At 43.3% G+C, this 27,798-nt stretch overlaps 1 protein-coding gene across 9 annotated transcripts in view; it reads left to right on the top strand.

The window, feature by feature from the left end:
- The window catches only part of thrap3a (thyroid hormone receptor associated protein 3a), a 112,475-nt gene that overhangs the window by 78,442 nt on the left and 6,235 nt on the right, over positions 1–27,798 (top strand). For 6 of the 9 annotated variants that reach the window (XM_072548588.1, XM_072548579.1, XM_072548583.1 and 3 more), the window contains 6 exons: positions 11,693–12,670; positions 14,727–15,395; positions 16,642–16,814; positions 18,895–19,003; positions 20,617–20,701; positions 25,198–25,394. In XM_072548588.1, the coding sequence (XP_072404689.1) occupies positions 11,693–12,670; positions 14,727–15,395; positions 16,642–16,814; positions 18,895–19,003; positions 20,617–20,701; positions 25,198–25,394 (2,211 nt within the window). Of the gene's footprint in view, positions 1–4,799; positions 5,091–11,692; positions 12,671–14,726; positions 15,396–16,641; positions 16,815–18,894; positions 19,004–20,616; positions 20,702–25,197; positions 25,395–27,798 lie in introns of those variants that run through there. The other 3 variants (XM_072548587.1, XM_072548586.1, XM_072548585.1) reach the window with 3 other exon arrangements.

Raw genomic sequence — 27,798 nt, 5'->3', positions numbered from 1 at the left:
GTCAGGCAGCATCCAAGGAGCAGGAGAATCGACGTTTCGGGCATGAGCCCTTCTTCAGGAATGAGGAGGGTGTGCCAAACAGGCTAAGGTAAAAGGTAGGGAGGAGGGACTTGGGGGAGGAGCATTGGGAATGCGATAGGTGGAAGAAGGTTAAGGTGAGGCTGATAGGCTGGAGAGGGGATGGGGGTGGAGAGGTCGGGAAGAAGATTGCAGGTCAAGAAGGCGGTGCTGAGTCTGAGGGTTGGGACTGAGAAAAGGTGGGGGGAGGGGAAATGAGGAACCTGGAGAAATCTGCATTCATCCCTTGTGGTTGGAGGGTTCCTAGGCGGAAGATGAGCCGCTCTTCCTCCAGGTGTCGTGTTGCCATAGTCTGGCAATGGAGGAGGCCAAGGACCTGCATGTCCTTGGCGGAGTGGGAGGGGCAGTTAAGTGTTCAGCCACGGGGCAGTTGGGTTGGTTGGTGTGGGTGTCCCAGAGGTGTTCTCTGAAACGTTCCGCAAGTAGGCGGCCTGTCTCCCCAATATAGAGGAGGCCACATCGGGTGCAGCGGATGCAGTAAATGATGTGTGTGTAGGTGCAGGTGAATTTCTGATGGATATTGAAGGATCCCTTGGGGCCTTGGGGGGAGGTGTGGGCGCAAGTTTTGCATTTTTTTGCGGTTGCAGGGGAAGGTGCCGTGAGTGGAGGTTGGGTTGGTGGGCGGTGTGGACCTGACAAGGGAGTCACAGAGGGAGTGGTCTTTCCAGAACGCTGATAGGGGTGGGGAGGGAAATATATCCTTGGTGGTGGGGTCTGTTTGGAGGTGGCGGAAATGACGAAGGATGTTCCGATATATCTGGAGGTTGGTGGAGTGGTAGGTGATGACAAGTGAGGTTCTGTCCTGGTGACGATTGGAGGGGCGGGGTTCAAGGGCGGAGGAGCGGGAAGGGGAGGGGATGCGGTGGAGAGCATCGTCAGCCACGTCTGGGGGAAAATTGCGGTCTTTGATGAAGGAGGCTATCTGGGTTTTTCGGTATTGGAATTGGTTCTCCTGGGAGCAGATGCGGCGAAGGCGAAGGAATTGGGAATATGGGATGGCGTTTTTACAGGGGGCAGGTGGGAAGAGGTGTAATCTAGGTAGCTGTGGGAGTCAGTCGGTTTATAGTATATGTCCGTGTTGAGTCGGTCGTCCGAGATAGAGATGGAGAGGTCTAGGAAAGGGAGGGAGGAGTCTGAGATGGTCCAGGTAAATTTGAGGTTGGGGTGGAAGGTGTTAGTAAAGTGGATGAACAGCGGAGGAAACGGTGGTTGGGGGGGGGCCTGTGTAGCTGCGGAGGATGGACTGTTCCACATATCCAATGAAGAGGCAGGCATAGCTAGGGCCCATGCAGGTGCCCATGGCTACTCCTTTGGTTTGGAGGAAGTGGGAGGATTGGAAAGAGAAGTTGTTCAGGGTGAGGACCAGTTCAGTCAGTCGAAGGAGGGCGTCAGTGGAAGGGTACTGGTTGGGTCGGCGGGAAAGGAAGAAGCGGAGGCCTTTGTGATGGGGGATGGAGGTGTATAGGGACTGGATGACCATGGTGAAGATAAGGTGTTGGGGGCTGGGGAAGCGAAAATCATGGAGCAGGAGGAGGGCGTGGGTGGTGTCCCCAACGTAGGTGGAGAGTTCTTGGGCTAAGGGGGACAGGACCGTGTCAAGGTATGCAGAGATGAGTTCGGTGGGGCAGGCGCGGGCTGAGACAATGGGTCAGCCGGGGCAGTCAGGTTTGTGGATTTTGGGCAGGAGGTAGAAACGGGCGGTGCGGGGTTGTGGGACTATGAGGTTGGAGGCGATGGATGGGAGATCCCCTGAAGTGATGAGGTTATGGATGATCTGGGAGATGATGGTTTAGTGGTGGGAGGTGGGGTCATGGTCAAGGGGACAGTAGGAGGAGGTGTCCACGAGCTGGTGTTTAGCCTCAGCGGTGTAAAGATCGGTGCGCCAAACTACCACCATGCCTCCCTTGTCGGCCGGTTTGATGGTGAGGTTGGGGTTGGAGCGGAGGGAGTGGAGGGCTGCACGTTCCGAGGGTGAGAGGTTGGAGTGGGTGAGAGGGATGGACAGGTTGAGGTGGTCAGTGTCACGGCGGCAGTTGGCTATGAAGAGATCGGGGGCAGGTAAGAGGCCAGCACGGGGTGTCCAGGTGGATGGTATGTTGGAGGTGGGAGAAGGGGTCGTCAGAGGGTGGGCGGGAGTCCTGGTTGGAGAAGTAGGCGCGGAGGCGAAGTCGGCAGAAGAATTGTTCGACGTCTCGCTGTGTGTTGAATTCGTTAATCCGGGAGCGTAGGGGGATGAAGGTGAGGCCTCCTGTCTCACAGACTAGTCAAACAACATCCTAACAGAGTCGACCTGATGAAGGATCGACGCTCTGAAAGCTAGTCCTTCCAAATAAACCTGTTGGACTATAACCTGGTGTTGTTATTTTTAACTTTGTGCTAAATGGGACAGACTTCAAAGGATTCAAAATGGGCAACCATGAGGGCCATCAACATTAAAGGAAATATATTCCAATACAATCTGCAACCTCATGGATGACCATATGCTCACTCAACCATCACCATCAAGCCAGGGATTAATCCTGGATCAGTGAACAGTGCAGGAAGATATGCCATGAGCAGAACCAGCCATACCTAAAAATAAGAGGTCAACCTGGTGAAGCTACTAGACAGGACTATTTGCATGCCAAACAGCATAAGCAGCAAGTGATGGACAACTAAGTGATCTCACAACCAGCAGATTCGATGTAAGCTCTGCAGCCTTGAACGTCCAGTCATGAATGGTGGAGGAAACTCCACAAATATCCTCAATGATGGAAAAGCCCAGCACGTCCGTACAAAATGGTAAGTAACATTTGTACCATAAAATGCCTGGCAATGACCATCTCCAATAAGCGGGAGTCTTAACTACTACCCTTGATATTCATTGGGGCTACCATCACTGAATCCCCCCACTATCAACACCCTGGGGTTACCATTGACCAGAAACTCAGCTGGACTTGTCATGTAAACACAGTGGCTACAAGAGCAGATCAGAGGCTTAGCATGCTGTGGCAAGAAACTCACCACCTGACAGAGTCAAAATTCTGGAATTTCCTCCCTCAGGGCATTGTGGGTTAACCGACAGCATATGGACTGGAGTGGTTCAAGAAGGCAGCTGTCTGCCATCTTCTCGAGGACAACTAGGGACAGGCTTGAAATGTTGGCCAGTCAGTGATGCCCATGTCCCAAGAGTGAATATAAAAGAAAATGAATACATCTGTTAGCCTTATGCGTTTAGGTACTGTTTAAGGATCTTTGGTGAATTTCTACAGTGCATCTTGTAGATTGTACACGCTTCTGCTACTGAGTATTAGTGTTGGAAGGAGTGAATATTTGCGGATGTGGTGCCTGTCAAATGAGCTGATTTGTCCTTGATGGTATCAAATTCCTTGAATGTTGGAGCTGCAGCCATCCAGGCAAGTATTCCATCACACTCTTGACTTGTGCCTTATAGATGGTGGACAACACTTCAACCCCAGGGCATCAATGTGGACTTCAACAGCTTCCTCATTTCCCCTTCCACCACCTCATCCTAGTTTCAAACTTCCAGCTCAGTTACTGTCTCCTTGACTTGTCCGACCTGCCTATCTTCTTTTCCACCTATCCACTCCACCCTCTCCTCCTTGACCTATCACCTTCATCCCCTCCCCCACTCACCCATTGTACTCTATGCTACTCTCTCCCCACCCCCACCCTCCTCTAGCTTATCTCTCCATGCTTCAGGCTCACTGCCTTTATTCCTGATGAAGGGCTTTTGCCCGAAACGTTGATTTCGCTGCTCGTTGGATGCTGCCTGAACTGCTGTGCTCTTCCAGCACCACTAATCCAGGATTTGGGGAGTCAGGAGCTGATTCACTCACTGCAGAATTGCCAGCCTCTGACTTGCTTTTATAGCTACAATGTTTGAATGAATGCTCTAGTTTGTTTTCTGGTAGGTTTCAGAAGTAGCTTGCTATAAATGTCCTGGGCCAATGATTAGACTCTCTTGTTGGCAATGGTCATTACCTGGAACTTATCAAACCCAGCTTGAATGTTATCCAGGTCTTGCCACTTTTGGACAATGTAAGATTTGCTGTCTCTCTTTCGCAAACCAATTATTTATACTCAGAAATTCAAACTGAACTCAGATTCTGAGTTGGCCATGGGAAAGATGTCTGTAAAAATTGGATTGCTCGTCTAGAAATGTTACCATTATATCATTGTACCTAATTAATTATAGTCAAGCATGCACTCGAAATGACATTTAATTGGGGGCGATTCCATGAGCAATTATTTGTATTCAGAAATTCCAGTTTAAAGGACAAACTTGATGAAATTCCCTTTCAGCACTGAGGCAGATAAGCATGTTTTGCTAGAAGCTGCAATGAATTTGGTACTTGCCCTAGTTGCACTCTGACTTAAGACCAGCCAACTCTACAAATTGGGACTTTACATTAGAATCTACCTTTGTGTGGAATAGTACCATATCGGACTGCATTCACAATCGATCCATTGAGTGGTGCATTTTTTTTACTCCTATCATGTCTTAATTGGTATAGGTTTTGCCCCTATGCTTTACTGAAATTGCATTAACAAACAGAATAGCCAGCTGTTAAACCAGGGCTACTCCCATTCCTCTGATCCCTGTGGACTCAATAGGAGCAAGTGACCCAATTGCAGAACAACAGAAATCTCAAGTAGATTAAGACTAACCAACGCACCAGCTGCTAAATACTTGGAGCTGTCTAGGGCTTGATATATAGGCAGCTAAGTGAAATCCGTTCTTTCCATAGTAAATGAAATCTTTTGGCTAATTCACTCTGACTCTTGTTGGTAGAACCGGTGCCAGAAATAAAGACTTTGAAAAAAATGTTCAATCCCTAACTGGCTTGTGTTCCGAACAGCCGGCCTCTTCCTGTGAGAGTTAGAGCTGAGGTGAGCTGTTCACTTGATACTGGTAAAATGGATTTAGCAGGCAGGCTGTAGCAGTGTCATTCCTCGCAATGTGGTTGATCACCGGGGCACACATTCCTCTCAATGAAAAGCTACGCTGGGTAAGCAGTACTATTCAAACTTCTCAATCTGTTTTTTTGCTTCTTAATTTGTAATTTATTTAGCTGGAGAGTTTCTTTTCCCTCTGTTACCCTAGGGACAGCTTTGTAGAACAGCTAGTTTAGCTGCCAGCACAGCTCCTGTGTTAGCTTTTAAAATTTGTTTCTTTCGTGTGTTTAAAATGCTGGTAATTTGGAGTTGCATACAACTGAAAGAACATGTGCCAGATGAGAAGTATCTGTTCACTTTTCTCTTTTTGAGTAACTTGAAATAAGATTAACAAAACTTGATATTTGTTAGGAGATTAAATGTTTTGAGCTTTAGCAGATTGAAAACTTGCCGCACCTTTTGTTTCTGATTGATTGATTGTTTTCATATTTAAGAGGCCGCAGATGGGGTTGAGGGAGAAAAAGAGAGACCGGGAGGCTTGTTCTGTTAACTGCAGCTGCGGCTGAGGAAAGCGGGAGGCCTTTTCTGTTAACTGTTGATATGCTGTTTTGTCTGTATCTGTACTACCCCTCATAATCTTTGTTAGCTTGAGTCATTAGAAATAATCTTCAGAGCTCTGGCTTGGCTATACTGTGTTGCTGATCTCGCCATGCTACCCTAACTGGGTGGAAATTAATGTGGGGAAGTTAGGGAGACCATTTCCACCCCAGTGCATATCTCCAGGTTTTGTTACTGTTGCAAGGTTCCTGGTGTTAGAATTATATGAAAGGAAGGTTTGGAATCACTTTCTCTTCTCTGCCACCCTTGCAACCCTGAGTCAGTTTCTACAAGCCCTGAAAGATTCCTCCTAATTGGCATTGTTTTGTCAGTATTTGCCTCACTCTTGAAACATACAACGTTCATTGTTTGGAATGACATGGATAAGATTGAAACACAGTGAAAGATACTAAAACTCTGAGAACCAATGGAGGTGTTTGGTGGGATTGGTGATGGGGTACAGTGGGGAGAACTATTTGGCAATGGTATTTTTGAACAGGATATTGGTGCTGTTGACGTCATCATTGTGCACCCATGTCACTTAGGAACTACCGGTTGTCGTATCTCTGTTATTGCTGTCTGTTTCCCTGCAGCTGTTCTGCCAGCTGCCTTGCTAAGGGAAAAGACAGTGGGTGACTCACTGAAGCCTCTTGCTGAACACTCCTCTGGGCCAGTGGTTTCTAAGTTATTTGAGGTATCAGGCTGCATTGCAAAATGAACTTTAGAAGTTAAAGAATGAGACTGTGCGGCATCACCAGCAGTGAGGTTACACGAACTGCATCTATCTAAGTTGTGATGGTGAGGAATCCTCCCCATATATATGCCTGTGGTGCCCAGTGCAGCAAATGTGGAGAATTCAGTCATCCTGAGAGCTTCAGGATGGGATTAGAGAAAAGAATCCTGCTTCATTCTGCATGGCAATAATTAAGTATAGAGTCATTACTAAGAAAATAACATCCAGAGGTTATTCAGCCCCATGATCCTGCTGGAGCATTGAGTTGGATTGTGGATGATCTGTATCTCAACTCCATATCTTTTAACCTAATAACAGTCTATTAATCTCAGTCTGCAAAACTTCCCAGCATTCACAACGTTTTGGAAGTGTTCCAAATTTTCACTATTCTTTATGAGAAAGTCCTTAATATTTTATACTAATGACAGGATTCTACCTAATTTTATGATTGTTTAATATTATTCTGAATCTCTACTAGAGGAAATAAGCTTCTGTACATATCCTATCAACTCACTTTATCATTGTAAGGCATTCAGTTAAATCTCTCCTCATTTCCTAAATGGACGATCATGAAGCACATTCTCTTCTCATAAGTTAACGCTTCAAGTAGGAGTATCATTTAGTCTCAACATTAGCTTGCGCTCGTTCTCTCTCGCTGTCTCTCTCTCCCCATGGATGCTGTCTGCTGTGATCTCCAGCATTGGTTGTTTTCAGTGAGTATCTTTTGTCTTGGCCTGTGTGCTTCTAATGAGCATAATCAGTTTGACCAGCCAGAAAGCTACCTGTTACTTTCATAAGAGAGTAGCTTGTACAATGTAGAAACTAACTCTGTAAGTCACCCTACTGGGTCCTTGCACCTTTCTGAATGAGAGGGACATTATTAAAGACCATTGTCTGTATTCTGTTATCCTCTGAGACCTCAAGTAACTTAAAGCATTTTTTGGGGGGGCAGTCCCTTTCCAAATAAGCAATGCTGAACTCAGCTCAATACTGGACCCTGCTGGTGAGGGAGTACTTCTCAGACAGAATATCAAACTAAATCTGTAGCAGAGTCTTATTTCCTGATCCGTTGTTTCCTTTTTAGTTAAGCAGTTGACGGAGTTTTCAAAAAAGATGTGCAGGAACTCAACCATCTGATAAGTTCATTAATTGTGTTTGCTAAGATTTGTACCCAAGATTGAGAGGCACAGTCCCACACCTTAGGAACTGTCATGACTATGACTATTGTGTAAATCAACCATGTTGTAGAGGGGTTTGCTCATTGGATAGTGGCTGCACCCTGGGGCCCTTGCTTGTTTCTGTCTGTATTATGGCTGCTGCCTGGTAGTGCTTTTGTAAAGGTTCACGGTGCCCCTTCTTGCTGGCTGTTGTTACTTACATGGCCCACTGAGGCTGTTGCCAGTGGGATTCCTCTTATAGCTGGCTCAGAGTCTGGATAGAATTGATTACACTGCTACTTTGTTCAGCGCTCTCTCGCGCTCTCTCTCTCTCTGTCCCCCCTACCTCCCCAGCTGTGGGGTGCGAGGCAGATGTATCACAAATCCAGTCAGAAGGCAAGAGGTTTTGAGCAAGTTTCTGAAGGTGAAAATGCAGATTTGGTGTCCCAGTCATTCAAACCAAAGTGGGTGAAGGGTTCAGGGAAGTGGCGGAGATTGCATATGAGGGTAGTAACAAGTTATGGATGAGTAGAAACTTAAGAACAGACATTTATGTCAATTTTTCCTCTGTGGAAAGATTGTGTGTGGCTGGGGGAGTTTTTGAGGACTGAGAACAATTGCAGCATGTTCAGCACAATTTGTGATGACTCAGATACGAAAGTTGTCTGTGTCCAAATACAACAACTCCAGGACAGTAGGCTCAGGCTGAGAAGTGGCAAGTAACATTTGCACTACATAATGCCAAGCAATGATCACCTCAAACGAGAGAGAATCTAACCATCGCCCTTTGGCATTGTGTTATCACCATCGCTGAATCTCCCATGATTAGCATGCTGCGTATTACCATTAACCACATACTGAACTGGATTATTCAGTTAAATACTGCGGCTACAGCAGGGCCGAGCCGAAGAACCCTGCAGTGAGTAATGTGCCTCTTGATTCTCCAAAGTCAGTCCACCGTCTGCAAAACTAAAGTCAGGAGGTGATGGAATACTCACTTGCTTGGATAAGTGCAGCTCCAACAACATTCAAACTTGACACCATATGGGACAAAACAGTCCCCTTGATTGACGCCACATCCACAAAGATTCATTCCCTCCACCACTAATGCACAGTAGCAGCAAGATGTTTATGAGCAGTAGCAGCATCAATGCTGGAGGTGAGTGTTTGTTCTAGCAGTGTGTCTGGGGCTTGTTGGATGGGCAGTCCCTGATAAAAACCATGGATGTCAGTATGGCACGGGGAGAGGCTGCAAACTAGATGGGCATCTACAAGATGCCCTATAGGATTTCACCAAAGTTCCTTAGCATTCCAAATCCAAATACTACAGTTTAAAGAACAAAGGCATCATATACAAATATGACGAACACGTTCCCCTCCAATCTGCTCACCATGCTGGCTTGGAAATATGTGCTGCTTCACTGTTGTTGGGTCAAAATCTTGGAGATTCCTCCACAATAGCCTTGTACTTAGAACAAATGGATTGCAGCAGTTCAAAGTGGCAGCTCAGCACCGCCTTCTCGAGGATTCTTGGGATGGCTTGCCCATAAATCCCTGAATGAATAAAACAAATTCTGAAGGTAAAAGCACAAATAATAAATTCAGTGGCGTGGAGATGGGTTGGGTAGAGTTGGAAATAAGCAGTTTTGGTGATAGAACGCAAATCAGTGAAGGCATTAAACTCTTTTAACATCAAAATTGCATTGATGCCTCCTAAAATATCAGTTAGCGGCATTTCACAGACAGATTGATCAGTTGCACACCAATACTGGCGTGTTTTGCTATCACAGTGTCTGCCTGTTGCTAACTATTCCACTCCTTTGCCATATCATTCATTTTGTCTCAATCCTAATGAGCCTTTTGGAAAAGCAGCAGAAATGTTGAACTACAAATAGTTTGCCCAGAATTTTGATTTAATGTATGCACTAATATATCAAATTGCCATCTTCATTTGGGGGCTGATTGGAAGTTCATGTTCTTTTAGCACTTTATCTTTTATTTCAAGTTTTACTTTGTATATTTTTACATTTTGTGTTAATACATCAACAACATTTTGAATAAGTGCATATGTTTAACCCAAATCAGAAACTTGAACATAATTGATGAGCACTGAAACGGCCAACTCATTAACGGTTAGGATCATAAATCCCTCATACAGGAGCCACCCATTCATTCTGCTATGTCTGTTGAGGAACTTTGAACTATCCAATTAGTCCCGTTTCCCAGCGAGTTGTTCAAGTAGCCATGCATGTTTTTCCTTTTCAAGTATTTTGGTTCCTTTTTGCAAGTTGCAGTTGAATCTGGTTCCAGTACCCTTGCATACAGTCCTTTCCAAATCATTCACTGTCTGCTTTAATTGAAGGCTTCTACCAAATCATAACTCTGTAAAATCTGCTCACTCCCCTGTTTATTTGGCAATAATCTTGTCTTCTGATTACTGACATCCATTCTTCCTTTTAACTCCATCAAAGCTTCTCAATCTTTTACCAGGATGTTTAGAGATGGTCAAATTGACACTAAATTACTCTTGTTGGGAGTTTGCTAATCAGCCTTTCCGACTTCCATGTACACATCAGCTGTCCCTGCTGACCACTTCACAAGGTTCCAAGCTGTGGCTCTTTCTTAATAAATGTTTCTCTGGTTTGAACCTGACTGTAGAACAACAAGCTGCTCGTGAGATAAGACTTCTTGCTTGAAAGGGATGAGATGAGGTTGATTAATTATAATGATGTCACCCTCACCAGTGTGAATGTTCCTTCAATTTATACGGGAGGTAGGGCATTCTCAGAGTTCCACAATAAAGGTTTTGCATTTGAATAGCACCTTTTACAATCTTGCGACATCAGAAAGCACAGCTAAGGCCACACACTTTTGAAGTATAATCACTGTTGAAGGAAACAAAGCAGCTATTTTACAAAAGCAACCTCCCATGAACAATAATTTGATAGTGCCGGATAATTATAGTTGAGGGACAAATATTGAGCAGGCTGCCTAGGAGAATTTCATGTCAGATCTTCAAAGTCATGCCGTAAGATTTTGTACGTTCATCTGAGGAACGGATGGTATTGAGATTTATTGATTCATCAGAAACCAACACTTCTGGTTAATCTGATGTGGCAATCCGTATCATGTATGTTTCTGATGCAAAATAGCACTTTAATCCAAAGCTTCTAACTGATGTGAGAAGGCTCCTGCTGAGCCAGAGCTAGCACCAAAATCGTAAGGAATAATTCAACAATTTTGGTGATTTTTGTGGAGTGCAAATATATCGGAAAAGACTGGTGTGAATAGATTTTAGCTTGTTTGCTGAGGAACCCAGTCCAGTGCGGCCCGATATCACTGTGCCAAATTGACCGATCATGGTGAGTAATGTCAATACACTACATCATTCAACCAGTTGGTGGCAAGGCAATTCTTAGCTCAAGCTTTGAGGTATTGTGACCATCATGTTGGCGTAACTCTACAGTTTCTTTTTGAAAAGATATGGTTTAAAACCTTACACAATCTTGACAATCCAGAAAGATCCCAGTTTGCAAATGCCAGTCTACACCAAGTTCCCTATCCTTGACTAAGGTCGTTGCTAGAACATTAATAGTCTTCACCTGATGCTGTGTAACCACCAGGTGAGACCAATAATCTGGAAAACCTGACCATGTGGGGGACCACTAAAAAATGTCTTTCCAAACATCTGATTCTAATATCATTGCAGAGGAAGAGGAAAACAAAAAAAACACAAGTAACTCTGTAGCCTTCTGCGACTCTCTGAAATCCCTGCATCCATCAGTTATTGCCCAGTTCTACATCTGCCATTTTTGAGGCTGCACCCCCATTGGTGTCAATGCTGTCAGATTTCTAAATCCCAAACTCTAGAATTCTGTCCCTAAATCACTTACCACTATCCACCTACACCAAAACACACGCACCCTCAAATAAAAGCTGTTTCTTGACTAACTGGTCAATCATTTGTCCGCATGTGTTCTCTCTTGTGGCTTGATAAGAGAATTGTACTTCGTAGTGCTTCTTTTGACATGGGGCCTTCAGGTGCTTTAATCGATTTAAAAGTGTTGTGAAATGCAAGTTGTTGTTTTACTGTCACCTGTAATGGGATTGTTGAAGGGCTACAGTAGAAAATGTACCCAACTGCCCCAGAAAGTAAATATTTCATTGAAGTGACATTTTAATTCGTCTTGACGTGATTTTAAAATTTTGTTTCTGTTTTGCTTTTTAGCCCAAGGTCTCGCTCCAGGTCGTACTCTCCTCAGCATAACCGGGAACGTAACTACCAACGGGAATACCAACCCAGGGAATTTCGAGGCCATCGGGGCTACAGGCGGCCCTTTATCCAGCGCCGAGGGCGAGGCTATTATCCGAGAGGTAACTGGAATAACCGTGGGGGTTATGGCAACTATGGCAGTTACAACCATTATGGCAATTACCGACCCAACTGGCATAACTACCGCTCAACCTACAGCCCACGGCGCGGCCGGTCCCGTTCGCGCTCACCAAAGCGGCGCTCAATATCACCGAGATCGAGGAGTCGCTCCAGATACACAGACAAATCATCATCAAGCCGGTCAGGAAGGTCGTCATCTTCCAGGTCTCGCTCCTCGCCTCACCGCAGTCACTCAGCTTCCCCTAAACGAAGGAGCAAGAAAACCAAGTCTTCCCAGAAAGAGGCAGCTGTTTCTAAACCCCCAGTCCAGGAGGGAGAAGACCAACAGAAACGGTCATCTGAGGATGGGCAGGCCGGTAATGGCAGTTCTGAGGCCCCTGCCGGCCTGGCCCCCAAACGCAGTGACTCCTGGAAAGGCCTAACTGCTTATGACACCAGCCCTAAACATCCCAGTCCAGCCCCACGTTCTACTGTAGTGTTGAAGACCAGTCCGGCATTGCATTCCAGCCCAAGCCAGCAGAGCCCCTCGTTGGCGGGCACAGCACGCCATGCTTCACCTCATGGGAGCCCTGGGCAGATGAGCCCACAGAGCCGCAGCCCGACCAGACCGAACGCATCTCACCAGAGCCCACCATCACTCAGCTCTACAATTCGCAATGTGTCGCGGCAGGCCCCAGCTAACCACAGCCCACCGGTGGGCCTGACACAAGGCATTGCACAGAAAGAGGAAATAAGGCCAGGAATGTCTGGCCTGTTTGTGGAACAGACGGCCCCAACTATCTCTTCATATCTAAAGAGGTATGTTCCGAGAAGGTCAGTATTAAATCCTTGATTTCTTTCTCGTTTCTTTTGTTTGTTTGGAAGTAAAGAATTGTGTGAAGAGCACTGTTTCAAAAATTGTCAGAAATTCCAGGCTGCTAATGGAATCAAGTAACGGATAATCTGGATATTCCAAAGGTGAGAATTTGAGACTCTTGGGCAGATTCTACACATAATGTATGTGATATATCCTTTCAAATAGTCTGAACAACTCGATAGCCGAGAATTTAATATCTTTTGAATGCCTGAGATATAATATAATATTGGGTCAAATTCAACTGGTCTTATCAATATTATGTGGAAAATCCTTACAGAAGTATACCTCTGCTTTCACCTGGGGCTTAATCTTCTCAGTACTGACTCAGCTGGTTTGGGAAGAGGTTTTTGTTAATTCCTTTTTTCCTATATAGCAATGTACCTTAAATTGAAAATTTCCAAGCAGCTAACTGGGATGCGTGACTATTTGGGTAAAAGAGTACACTGGAATCAAACTACATTAGTGATCTTAAATAAAGCATAGCCTGCATTTTAAAGGAAAAGCTGGTTATTTGAGTTGCAAGGACATCCGTTAACAGTTTGGTGCTCTTAGTGGCATGAGCTCAAGTCTGACATCCCATCTAAGCTGGTGTGAGTGCATGCACCTATCGAATTGTCTTTGTCTTTGCCCCAGCAAGAGTGGTTTTGGACACCTATTAAAGTTGCCACCTGCAGTGATTTGATTATGTACTTGTCCCTTATGCTTCAGTCATCAGGTGAACAAAGAATAAGACATGAACATGAAAATCTTTTTATACAGTAAATATCTTGGGCCCATTATGTACATGCTTTCAGTTTGCCTTAGTGCCTCTCCATGATGATGATGCAGCTGGGTTTAGAAATATAAGAAGTAGGAGCAGGAGTAGTCCATTTGATCCATCAATCCTGAACCGAGTAGCTGGATCATGGCTGATCTTCTACCTCAGCACCATTTTCCTGCGTTTTCTCCATATCTATTGATGTCTTTAATATGTAGACATTTATCATTCGATTGAGGATGCCATGGATATTTTGGCTGATGCTTTTTAAGATTTGTGAAGACCCCTTTTAAAAACAACTGTTTTTATACATGGACCAGCACGTTTGATGAGTCTGATTCTAGAATGCTCTTTCAGTATCTAACAACCGTCAATGTCCATTCCTCCTTGCATGTTTGGTTAGAATTTCCTCCGAGGTGGGGACTGTCTCATATACTCTTGCTCTGCTGCAAATATATGGTGTTTAATGGAGGACATTGCCCTTAGCTTTACTTCCTTATTTCCCTCGGTGAAAACGTGTTAGGGAACTTTTCAGCTGTTAGGTCATTGGGAATGATCATGGAGAGATCTTCGTAACGTTATCCAGTAAATGCATAAAGGATCTGCTGCTAATGTACTGTGTCATAAGACCAGTGTTGTTGAGCATCAAGTAGAACTCAGGATGACACGTGCTTCACCTCAGCACCTCATTGAACCCAAAGCTGGAATCCTTAAAATTGTACATAGATCATGTAACTCATTGACTCAAAACAGTGTGCAATCTCATGATCTCAAAACTCTGAAACTCTTAATAGTCAGTCTTTCCTCTTTGCTTTATTCCTAGTTCCTTTTTAAAATCAAAGTTTTTGTGTCCTAATCTCTACATTTTCATTGCTATTTCAAACCTTGATGTCTTGCCATTTGGATTATGGCCTTTCACCTAAGTTTCTTGATGGAAAGTACCTGAGTGGACTTCTCATGAGAGTCCTAGCTTCAGCCTTGGGTAGAAACAAGACCTTTTGAGATGGACCCTTGCCATAAGGTCTTGTTCGTTTAAGCACAATCCCCTGATTATGTAATGCGTTGCATTTCTTTTTTTTGTGTGTGTGTTTCTGTCTTTTTTTTTTGTTGAACCACAGGTATACAGAGGAACAGAAAGCTAAAGTGTTAATGCAGGATAGGGTGAATGGAAGAGAAAAGGATGTGAAAGGAACAGATTTAGAAAAAGAGAAAGGGAGAGACCAGGCCAGTGCTTACAATAGGCTTTCTGCTTGCAGTGTGGTGAAAACGGAGTTCCACGTGAAAAACGTTCCAGAGAAAGGCAGCCGTAGCAGCCAATCCCCAAAACGGTTCAAGGGTGGAGTTGCCGAGGAGTTTGAAAAAATCTCAAAAGCAGAGATGCGTCACAAATTTGACTATGATGAAGAGGAGGTCGAGGAACATGACAAGGACTACCCAGCCAAGAACCAAAAGGAATATGGGTATGAGGATGAGCTCAAGTACAGGAGCAAATTAATTGCAAGTAAAACGCAGGAGCGATATGATGAGGAGGATGAGGAGGAGGAGGAAGATGATGACAATGATAGACCACGCAAACGGGAAGAGATAAATTTCTTTAAGCACATCGCCATCTCCAAGGAGAAGTTTAGAGAGGTGGAGGAGGTGGAGGAGGAGGAATTAATGCCTGAGAAATTCAAAAAAGAGGAGCGATTTCTATCAAAGAAAGCTGACGGGAGCAGATATCGGGAGGTGTCACCTGCAAAAACGTTAAAGTATAAGGGAGGCCGAGCAGAAAGCCCTCCTCCCCCAAGGAAAAGCTCCGATAGCAAAGAGCAGGAAGGCGTGGCTGCTCAAGAGGAAAGCACCCCTGTGCTTAAACCAACTCATCGTCCAACAGAGGTGACACTGAAAATGGATTCGTTGCAGTTTGGCGATGACTCTCTTGGGTAAGAATTGGATTGAATGCTGTATGTTTGTTTTGTCGAGTTAATGTTTGTTCCGACCATGACTGATGCTTTTGCAAAATCAGACCGTTTCACCTCTTTCTATGCTACCAGAACAGTGAAAGACTTTTATATAAAAAGAGAGGCATTCTGAACCCTGGAAGGGCTGAGGCTATTTATTGTCAACTAACGAGTTGTTCAGCTACATGTCCCAATTGATTTTACAGAGCATGGAAACATTTCACCCCTCCCAAGGGAGAAAAGGAGCCTTTCCAAATCATTTTAATTATGTAACCCAAACGTAGGAGCAGCTTGATGTTCAAAAATGTGCCCTTCAGTTGACAAGGCACATGGCAGTGGTCCAGTCAGTTCAGTCCCATTGAGTTATTATTCCTCTTTGCTGCTAAGCAGTTAATATCAGTACCTTGAATTAGCAACTCATTGGATACCACTTCAAGTAACCACTTGTGAAGACTAAACTTTGTCATTGCCACATGATGATTTGCAAGGATGATAAACGCCTCCCCCCCCCCCCCCCCTCCCCCCACCCCCTCAGGGAATTATCGTTGGAAACTCAGCCTACCGCAGTTTGGTATAGCAACAGTGTGGCTGTCTGCAGATTAATATCATCCCCATAAAGTAGAATTCTATATTTAGAGTTGACATTGAACACTGAGATTTTCTGAGAACTGAGACTATGATCTTGAAGCCAATCTCATCTCAGCTCTGTAATTTGTAGTTGATTATTGTGTAATTATTTAGACCTTTAAATGTAAGTGATAAATGATAATGTATTGCACTTAGCACATGGGTCCTTTTTGTGTTCATATTTCCATCACTCTTGAATTTTCTTGCCATCTTTTACTCCAGTGCAGTGATGAATAACGCCTTACAGTACTTAGCTAGTGACTGCATTTCATGTTATCATAGTAGCGAGTATTTCTTTCCTCTGTGAAGCATGTTTACAAATGCACTTTTCTGCAAAGTTTACTGAGCACTTTTTAAGAGTTCTTTTTTCTCCTCAGCAAAATTGACTTAAAATTGGAAGATATATATTTTACCTAAATGTGACAACCAGTGTGCTTGTGTTAGTCATTGCTGCATGATGCGAAGCGAAATTCCACGAAAGTCGAGATGATGTGAAAAGTGAGGCATTAGTAATACTGAAGACCATGCTGCATTGATAGGCTTAGAGCGTTACCTTGCAATGGCCTTTCATAACAAGGAGCTCTTCATGTTATCTTTCCAGCTCTGCCAACATTCTGACCCATGAGCGACGCCTCTGTCGCGACCTTGTTCACAAACCCAAAAAAGATCAGGAGTTTCGTTCTATCTTCCAGCATATTCAGATGGCACAGTCTCGACGTAGTCCCTCTGAGCTGTTTGCTCAGCATATTGTGACTCTGGTTCACCACGTGAAAGGTACGTTAGTAACAGTTACTGCTTGGTTAAGTTTTTACATCTTGTTCCTGTGGCTGAGGCACGTGTTGCAGTTGTGCATTTTTATGTGCTTCAGTTTGTAGGTATTTTAGCATCTGTAAAAGTCACTCTTGGAATGAATGCTCATCTTGTATATTGAATGCTGATGAAACAAAGTAATTCATGATTTTTCTTGGACCTTCATTACAATGCCAGTTGTGTATTGATCCCATAGAATTTAGATGGAACCACTTTGCCAAGATGTGTTTGGCAGCATTTAATGCATCAATGTTATTTGACTCAACTGTTCTGTGTAGTCATGGTTTCCACAATGTCACCAGTCCTAGTGTCAAGATGTTTCTCCTTAATTCCTTGTTAGTTTTATAAGTAAATATCTCATTCTTATTGCCCCTGAGAACCCAGATGGAATAAGGCCCCTTCCTATCCACTTGCATTATACAAATTCTAATGAATTGAACTACTCACTGTCTATGAAACAAATTGTTCTAATAATTCCTGATTCTTAAGTCAGTGAATCTGTGTGCCCTCTCCCTTTTGTCTAATTTCTCTTCCAACTTTCATGCATTCAGTATTCTCCAGTTAATTGGTCAATAAATGAATGCAGTCCATTTAGTACCAAATACAAGCAAGAATGATGTAAACGTTCATCAAGTTGTGCAGTATTTATAACAAAAAGTAAATGTTGGGAATTTCAAATATAGCTAACCATTTGAACTGTCCTGTGTGTGAATTGAGCATTTTCTTTCTTGCTGGGTGTTCCCAATGGTTTCTGTGTTTGTTTCAGATATCTACCATCTGCAGTGTGTTTTGAATATTTTTTGCCTTCAAAGCATACTGACAGTCTGCAGAAATCTGATTATATCAGTTAAATTGCCTCTTGATTTTTTTTTGCTGATGTTTGTATATAGATGTGACTAAAGCCAATGAAGTGATATGTGATGTAAGCTTACTCCAACAAGTGATATTTTTCTGGAACTTAACTCACATCGAAACTTTGCAGGTTATTCCCTGATTGTGGGTTTACAAGGAATTTAAAATAAGATGCGGGTAAATTCACGACGATTGTCTGCTGACTGAGTCACTTGACCGCTATAATTAGTGGAGTTAAACTGTTAGTAGTGGTGATAACTACCAAATATTTAAAGGAACTTCATCGTCAAAATTGCCTGAGTGAAGTTGATACATTCTCACTGATGGGTTCCGTGTTAAAAATGCAATATTTGTTGGCTTACTGATCCTGAATGTTGACTTTTGATCACTATCTATGTGATGGTCCCGTCTCTGAACCTTACTGGCAATGTTGACAGGTGCTATTGTATTCTGCTGTCTGGCCGTCTGACAATTCCACCGTCAGCCATGCTGTGCACTGTCCAGGTCCTGTAACCAAAAGTAGTTGAAAGCTAATGGAGATTTGGGCCTATCAAACCGAACAAATACGTTGTGAAAAGGAAATAAAAAGTGATAGCGAGCAAACTTTTGTTTTCCAAAAACAAAGCAAATCAGGACTGGATGAAACTGAAGAAGAGGTGGGGGTGGACGAGATGGAGCAGGGGAAATGATACAAGCTCTTCCTTTTAATGCCAATCTTGTGGAGGGCAGCAGATGATTGACCAGTTGCTGTATGCATTTAACTAGCATTGTTTAAAAAGTTAATGTTTTTCCTGTTCACTCTTCATGCAAGTGTAAAACAGTTTGTTTTTAAGCTGATGGGTTGATCTGTTGCACATACACTGGGAGTGAATGCAGTGCTGCACAAGAAAATTGTTGATGGTTGCACTCACACACCTTGTAAAGGTGGTGGTGAGGAGCTTCTCTCAGAGCTTGACTGGTAAACCAAGCCTCAGTTACGGAGATAAATCCATGTCTCCTGTGCTATTTCAGCATCTTTGAAATTATGTATTCAGCTATTCCCAAAAGTTGTCAGAGTTGAAGTACAACCAGATGTTGCTTTGCTTCTCTCCTCTGGGTTATATTCACAGTGCCTAATTTTTAATCACTGTAATTTTTTTCTGTAAACTATATGATTCCTCACTACTAAGTCTTTCTTCTCTGGCACCAACAGAACATTACTTCAAGTCTGCAGGAGTCACATTAAATGAACGCTTTACAATGTACCAAAGGAGAACCGCCGAGCATGAAGTGCCCAGACAGAAGAGCCCAGAGATTCATAGGTACCTGGTTTGGATTTTTATTTGACAAAGGGGTTAGTAAACTTGAGTGATATAATGCCAGGGCTATGTACGCACAGGTTCATAAGTTCAAATCCTGATTTCAATGCTTGTTGATTAATTTGACCACCTAGCACATGGTGCAGTGAAGCTCCAGTCTGCTGTTTGGCTCTTGGATTTTGACCTTTTCCATTTTTTTTCTCCTCACTGCAGCATGTCTCTGGATCAAGGCAGTGAAATTTCCCTGGTTTCTATTGATGCTGCTCTGTAGTCAGTTGCTGAAGTACAATTAGCAATAGAATCATTGTAAATTCTCCTGTATACCCACAACATCACTACTGCCAGACCAATCTGAGGCACTTTACTTCCCTTTTTTTTTTTACTGAGCTCTGATTTTGTATCAGATTTACCTGCTGGCACTTGGCTTTGGGGGTAGCACTCTTGCCTCCAGGTTAGGAGCCTTTCGGTTCAGTCCCATAATTTAAGCGCAAAATCTTAAGTTTGCAGTACTTCGGGACTTCTGTACACTCCAAGGGCTCAGCTTTGAAATGTGACGTTACACTGAGACCCCTACCCTCTTTAGCAGGTTGTGGAAGATCCTGTAATTCTTCGCGAAGAACATTTTGAAGAACGTAGATGTGCTTCTGTCTTAATGTTGATCCCTCAACCAAGATCATGAAAATGACGTAACTGTTTTATCACATTTGTTTACGGGAGCTTGCTTCACATAAATTGGCTGATGTGTTCCCTTGCATTGCAACCATTTCAGAAGTACTTTATTGCCTATGATGTGTTTTAAAGTGCCATGGTCACGAAGCTGTAAATTCGACCATTTTCTCGCTGCGTTCCCAATTTCAACTGGATTGTCTTATGGGGTGGCACAGAGAAGGGTCACAGGATCTGCTGGTTAGTTAGACAGGAGTATTTGTAGTTTAAGAGAACGTGTTTATCTGCTTTACCCACAGTACAAGTTTGGAAAGTTTAAGTAGAAGATGGGTAACATTTTGTTTACTACTTAAAAGACACAGTTTCTGGATTATTGTTTAATTGACGAGGTATTATAATTTGCTTTGGCTAACTTAAAACAAGATGGGAAAGTGAGTAGCACAGTCAGTTTGTCCTTTCATTCCTGGAACTAGGTTTGAATTCAACCCACAATGATGAGATTAAAGTTTCTCTCTGTCTGTTGACTTCCAAGGGTTGAGTGTGAAGTGGGTTTTGGACAGTCTGTATCCACTTCCGAATGGACATGAGCTTCCAGCGCAAAGATGTCCCTAACTCTGTATTAATTGGAACTAATTTGATGATCTTGCCCAAATGCTGAGAGGACAATGCGTGTGGAATATCTAAATGCCATGCTGATGGTAGCAAGAGCTCGTCAGAGATTTGAAATTTAGGTACATTGTATAAAGAGCGCTTTACGCTGCATCTCGCTGTGCTGCATCTGATATGGGAGAACTCACTGCTGAATACCGAAGTGGCAAAATGTTCTACTCTTTTTGGAAGCGGCTCTTATCTCGTTGACCTCAAAATTAATGCAGTCCCCCTCAGACCAGACCTTTAAAGACACTGCACCCTTAATGTTCTTGGTTCTGATGGTCGTTTCCATTTTTAAGGCGGATTGATATTTCACCCAGTGCTCTAAAGAAACGTATGCATCTCCGTGATGAAATAAAGAACCAGAAGGAGAGCAGCTACAAGGTAACTTGCTTGTGGACTTACTAATGCTGTGTTTGTGCTTTTATTGCATGAATATTGGGTAATGTCTGTACAATGACAAATGACTCTTTTGTTTTTGTTTGGAGTTTCTCCTATCATAAGTTTGTGTTTTTCTTTTAAGGCCCCCAAAACAATTGTTCTAAAAAACTGAGCTGCAAAAGTGTTTAATTTATTAAGTTAATCCTCACCTCTGTGACGTGCTTAAAAGTATGGCAGATGCTGTCAGAGCCTGTTGAGGTGAGCTTGAGACACTGGGAGACATTTTTGGAAAAAAAACTTTAGGAAAATGCAAACATATATAAAAAAATGCGAGTGGCTGATGCAGGAAAACTTCTTTTCTGACTGAGCTGTAAGTATTTTGGATTTTTTCTGAGGAAAATATTAATTTTAAATATAGTTGCCATTTTTAAGAATGCTGTGTGTCATTTCTTGTGCTGTGAGGTTACTTATATTTACTTGTATTAACAGGTTGTCTTTGACGGGGTGGGGGGGGGGGGGGTGGTGCGGTGTTGTGTTAAAATTAGGAAGTTGAAATATTCTGCTCAGTTTGCTTGGATACCACATATCTGTTTTGAAAGTGATTTTGAACCTCATTTTGTGCCAGAGCCTGCAGTTGGAGCTAAGAATTCATTTCTAATTTGCAGACCAAAATCTCCGAATAACGTATAGCGGATTGAATCTGAGTAAGAGAGTTAGTGCAGTGATTAGAAACTGTCCTTCTCCTCTTGCCATACTTGGAGGGAAGGTTTATTTGTGCCCTTTGTGTAAAATGTTTGGGAGTTTCACCTTCCCTCTTCTGAAATCAGTTCTGTGGTATCGAATGTGTCAATGACGTCTAATGGTAAATGTCTGTACTGCCGTAGCCATTGTTTTAAGTCAAGAACTGATGAATTGAGCAGTTCTACCTGTTGGACCCTATCTCAGCTGTATGTGGAGATTGGCAACTCAGGTCTGTGACATTAGGTGAACTAAAAATAAAAATACACCTGGATTCAACTGAGCGTAATGCTCAATCAAAATTATATTTCATCAGGCCAGTAGGCATTAGTCACCTGATAATATATGGCATTGAACTATTTAATCCACCTGCTCTCTGTTAAGCATGCCTGACAGTTCTGGTGTTGACTGCATACTATATTACCACCATCTGGATCTGTGTTCAGAGTTAATGGCAACTTCAATTTGAGACTCAATGAAATAACATGTGCAGAGTAAATTTTATTTACACTTCTTTCCTATTTTCTTCTGGCCTTTCCCTGACCCTATTATAATCTGCAGCATTTTCAATGCTGCTGTCCATGTCTTGTTCACTCACTGTCCCCTGTCTTGCTGACTTGTACTGATTGTGCCTTCATTTCGAGAGCCTCCTCCTCACTTCAGTATTCTCTGTTGCATCCCCGAAAAATCCTGTTGAAATACTGGCCAATTAATATTTGTGATTTTAATTGTTCCACCATTGACTCCCTTGCATTCAAGTGTTTTGACCTTCATCCCTGAATTCGTTTTCTGAACTGGTGTCTCCTCCCCCCCCCACCCCACCCCCCCACCGCAACACCACCGCGCACATACACACGCGCGCACACACACGCGTGCACACACCCCCCACCCCGCGGCACCTCTTTCAGGATGCCCCTTAGAACCTACCTGATGAATCAAGGTTTTGATTGCCTATCCTAATGTCTCCTCATGTCAGTCAGTGTCAGAAATGTTTCTTTTTATTGAACATGCTCTTGTTAAGCAACTTGAGCTGTTTTGCTATGTTATAGTTACTGTGTACAAATGAGTTGTTCATTCTTCCCTCCTATTTACTTAACTCTTCCCCACTACTCCTCTTCTACTCCAAGTGCTGCAATTCTAGAACATTCCAGAAAAATTTGGAATGTTCTGGGGCAATGATTTGACGAGTAATTCTTTTTCATTTTGAAGGTTGATCTGGTGTCTTGTATATATTTGAGTAATCTGTTAATGCTCATATAATTCAGGCACACACTGATGCCCCTTTGGTGAGGTAACAGCATGTTAGCACTCGTGAAATAACCCTATTATCTTCAGGAGGGGAAGCGGAAAAAATAAGGCTTTTTAAAAATAATGTTATGACATTTAGCCTGGATACAGTGTTAGGTGGAGCCTACAAACTTAAGTCTGCCCAGAACTAATTTTCCAGATGTGTTGCACTTAATTCTTTGTTTGGAAACTTCTCTGACAGACACAGTTGCATTGGTCATTTGTGTTAGAACATTGCCTTAGTGGATGTAAGCTATTATACTCTCACAATGGGAGTCTTTGTTAGAGGGCCAAGGCCTTGTGTTTTAAGCATTTGGACTCTCAGCTGCTTCTAACACTTTGCCAGAAGCTGGCTGCTATCCAGTTGTAGCGTTGTGCTGGTCAGTGTGCAACTTTCCAATTGCGTCATTTTAGAGCGAGAAAAAATTGCTGGCCTGTTCTCACCAACTGAGATTGACTTTTAAGGGTTATCCAATGAGCTGCTAAAACAAAGAAAGCAAATTGAACCTGATGGGATGTGGTCACCATGCTAAGTGCCCAGGTTCTTTCTATCCAAGGCCAGCATGATCGTTTGTCACTCGCTGTGGTTACCAGGAATGCTTCACCCATGGTGAAGCATAATTTAAAAACCTCAATCCTCTCAATGAGAAATTTCCCCTTCATTCAATATCAGCTTATGTCCTGTTCTCCTAGATTCTCCCAAAAAGGGAAACAGCCTTACTATCTACTCTGTCACACCCTCTTAGCATTTTAGATGCTCTTTAACTCTAGGGAATCTAGGCCCATTGTACTCATTTCTCCTTGTAAATTAATTTCCTCATCCCTCAAATCAATCTGATGAACTTTTGTTGCCACCCTACAAGGCAAGTATGGAAAAACAAGCTGTCCATAGTTCTGCAGGTGTGGTGAAACTGAAGCCTTGTTCACTTACAGCAAGACCTCCTTCGGCTTGCGCTTCAATCCCTTTGCAGTAAAGGCTGAATTGTGTTCTTGATTGCTTGTTTTACCTGCATGTTAACATTTTGTGATTCATATCACTGATTTCACACAAGCTGCAGGGAGAAGGCAAGCATTCTGCCTGTTCCATTCCTAGGTCTAACATCCACCATAAATGGTAGTGACCAGTATAGTTTTTTTTCTGGGGCCCAGGTATGACATTCACCATAAGAATGGGGTATTGCCATAAAGTAGGGGTCACTTAGCCTACAAGCATCCTGTTCTGCCTAGGATTTTTCCGTCTAATCCCTAAACGTTGCCACTTCACTCCTTGCTGAAGTGCAAAGTAACCGAACTGCAGTTTGTGCTTTAGCCCATTGCTATTGCAAAAGGCAGCAGCCTGAACCAACAACCGGTGACTGTCTGAAGAAATTATATTCTTTATCTTTAATTGTTTCCTTCCTTCTCCCTCCCAAATCCTGTTTACTACCCTCATAAATCGCTAATTTTGTCTCCTAGTCACTTCCTTGTTTTTAAGTGGTGAATTTGTCTCGCTTCTGTCCTTGTTTCCCAACAATGGTTGATGTGTGTAATGAACATGTTGGAAAAACCCTGCAGTGATTTTAAACTATTAAACTGCTTCAGCTGGCTACCTGAATCCAAGTTGGGGGTGTGAGAACAAGAGATTGAGAGAGGTGAAGACATTCCATTTATGGAGCAGGAAAATCAGGAGGTGGTAATGAGCTGAGGAAATGACAACCCAGACACAAACTAGGGGATACCCCCTTCTCATAAGGGAAAAGTTGACTTTGGAGCAAAAGAGAACATGTTTCCACTCTCCGATTTAGTGGGAGGAATGTCATAGGCAGGGTGGATGTGATTAATCTGGCCATGTTCACTAAGCTCAGTCTTTGGCTGACTATCTTGTTCTCGTGTATTAGTTCCTTCACGTCAGTGGGTGTTCAAACTGCCCTGGCGTCATCGACAGGTAGTTATTTTTTTCTCCTCAGAAATTGTTCTGCTGAGTACAGGAGTTGGAGAAGAAGGAAAGGATAATTATGGTGTGTAAATAGTGACGTTGATTTCAGCCACATGCTTTAAAATGGAATGTTACATTTGTGTTGGGATGCCTGTGTGTAATGTGAGAATTCCACAGGGATGCTGACCAGTGTTAAATCAGCTTGTTCTTCCGGTTGAGTTCAAAAGTTAAAGGAATCACTTAGAAGTGGAAGACATATCCTTCAGCAGCACTAAAAGCATTTTCTCAGTTCCAGTTATTGTGTTTGTTTGTTTGTGTGTGTGTGTAGTATATAATGTGTGTGTATATACACACACACACACCCATGCATTTCAGGTATACTCCAACAGCCCTGAAAAAAGGTAGATTGTACAAATGCTATTATCTTTTTACAAAAGCATGGAAATGTGAAACCACTTTGCTGTCTTTGAGGCGACTCTTTGGGTTCTTTTCCTGCCTCTCGTCAGCCAGACTTCATCTTAAGTCTGTTTTCTTGTTTCTTATCCGCAATGCTTTCTAGCAGGGAGGAGGGAAATTAAAGGATGAACCTGATGACCTTCGCCTAGATATTGAGCACCGAAGGAAATATAAAAGCAAGGAAGGAGAGCATAAAAAAGATAGTTCCAAAGATTCAAGGGATTCCAGCCATTCACGTGAACGGTCAAAGGAAAAGTCTGGAAAAATTCCCAAAGCTTACAAGGAGTCTAAAAAGCACAGGTAATGTTCTGTATCCTTTGTCGTGCTGGGCTGTCTGCCTCTGCTGGTTATCTTAGGGTTTTCTTTCTGGTAGATAGTCACTATGGGCCCAGGCAGAATACCAGATTACACTCTCGCTATTTTGTTACCCTCCCTTGTACAATTTCTGATCTGTTGTTGAAGGAAGCATTCAAAAAGTGCTGCAGTATTGATGGTGCACAGTCTGTGCTGGTGGAGAAGGGAGTGGATGTATATGCTGCAGATTAAGCAAACTGCTTTGTCCTGAATGATAAACTGCTAGCATGTTGGAGATGCCATCATCAGCCAAGTGAGCAGCACTCACGATGCGTGTCTTGTAGATGGTGAATGAGCTTTGAAAAGTCAGGCGGTGAGTTACTTAGGATCATGGAGATTTACAGCATAGAAATATACCCTTTGGTCCAACCCATCCATGCCGACCAGATATCCCAACCTAATCGAGTCCCACCTGCCAGCACCCAGCCCATATCCCTCCAAACCCTTCCTATTCATATACCCATCCAAATGCCTCTTAAATGTTGCAATTGTGCCAGCCTCCACCACTTCCTATGACAGCTCATTCCATGCACATACCACCCTCTGTGTGAAAAAGTTGCCCCGTAGGTCTCTTTTATATCTTTCCTCTCTCACCCTAAACCCTCTAGTTCTGGACTCCCCAACTCCTGGGAAAAGACTTTGTCTATTTATTCTATCTATGCCCCTCATAATTTTGTAAACCTCTGTAAGCTCATCCCTCGGCCTCCGATGCTCCAGGGAAAACAGGCCCCAGCCTGTTCTGCCTCTCCTCCAACCCTGGCAACATCCTTGTAAATCTTTTCTGAACCCTTTCAAGTTTCACAACATCTTTCTGATAGGAAGGAGACCAGAATTGCACACAATATTCCGACAGTGGCCTAATCAATGTCCTGTACAGCCACAACATGACCTCCCAACTCCTGGACTCAATACTCTGATCAATAAAGGAAAGCATACCAAACGCCGCCTTCACTATCCTATCTACCTGCGACTCCACTTTCAAGGAACTATGAACCTGTGCTCGAAGGTCTCTTTGTTCAGCAACACTCCCTAGGACCTTACCATCAAGTGTATAAGTCCTGCTCTGATTTGCTTTCCCAAAATGCAACACCTCACATTTATCTGAATTTAACACCATCTGCCACTTCTCAGCCCATTGGCCCAGCTGGTCAAGATCCTGTTGTAATCTGAGGTAACCCTCTTCGCTGTCCACTACACCTCCAATTTTGGTGTCATCTGCAAAATGACTAACTTTACTTCTTATGCTCACATCCAAATCATTTATGTAAATGACAAAAAGTAGAGGACCCAGCACTGATCCTTGTGGCACTCCACTGGTCACAGGCCTCCAGTCTGAAAACCAACCCTCTAGCACCACCCTCTGTCATCTACCTTTGAGCTGGTTCTGTATCCAAATGGTGGCTACTTCCTGTATTCCGTGAGATCTAACCTTGCTAATCAATCTCCCATGGGGAGCCTTGTTGAATGCCTTACTGAAATCCTTGATGCAGAATTTCCAGAATCTGACCTGTTCTTGCAGCAATAATATTTGTTTTTGGTTTAGTTAAATTTCTGGTACAACAAGCACACAAAATGTAGGAGAAACTCAGCAAGTCTGTGGCAGCATCTATGGAGAGAGAAAAGCAGTCAGCCTTTTGAGTCTCTCATATTTTGTCTTCAGGATTGGCCAGGTGATACTTGGTTATTTGAGGAGTCTTCATTCTAAAGAAGTCATATCAGACTTGAGTTTCTCTCTCTCCAAAGATGATGCCAGACCTGCTGAGTTTCTCTAGCATCGCTGTTTCAGATTTCCAGTATCCACAGTATTTTGCTTCGATTTAAGTTTCCGGTGAATGTTAGGTCTTCATTGTGTGAAAGGTGGAGGAATTCAATGATGGTAATCCTGTTTGTTCGTTCTTGTGTTTTTGTGAATGATAAGAGATGTTTAAGATACTTCTGTTGTTGACAATTGTGCTTGCCTGGTATTATAGTGCAAATGTTACCTGCTACTTACCAGCTTGAACCCTGTAAGTTTACAGATCTTGTTGCACACAAGTTGCGAATGACACTGAATACTGTCCAGTCGTCAGTCAGTATCCCCATTTCAGATCTCATGGTGGGAGGATCGGTGAAGAAGCAATGGCAATGGGTTTCACAGCCTAAAGAGTTTTCCTGTTCTTGACCAGAGGAAAATGTTTTAAAGGTAACATGGGAGGTCGGAGTCCCAGGTGGTTACGCTGTCGTGGCATCTTGGATTTCAGAGTAACTGCTGATCTTGCCACATTGCTGTAGTGATGGCAGAAGCCTTCTGATTCACTGCCACACAGAGGTACACAAGGTTCTCTGTTTGTCTCTTGTGCCAGTCCAAGCC

Source organism: Chiloscyllium punctatum, chromosome 27, assembly GCF_047496795.1.
Source record: "Chiloscyllium punctatum isolate Juve2018m chromosome 27, sChiPun1.3, whole genome shotgun sequence".
Classification (NCBI taxonomy): domain Eukaryota; kingdom Metazoa; phylum Chordata; class Chondrichthyes; order Orectolobiformes; family Hemiscylliidae; genus Chiloscyllium; species Chiloscyllium punctatum.
This window is presented reverse-complemented; position numbering and strand designations above follow the sequence as displayed.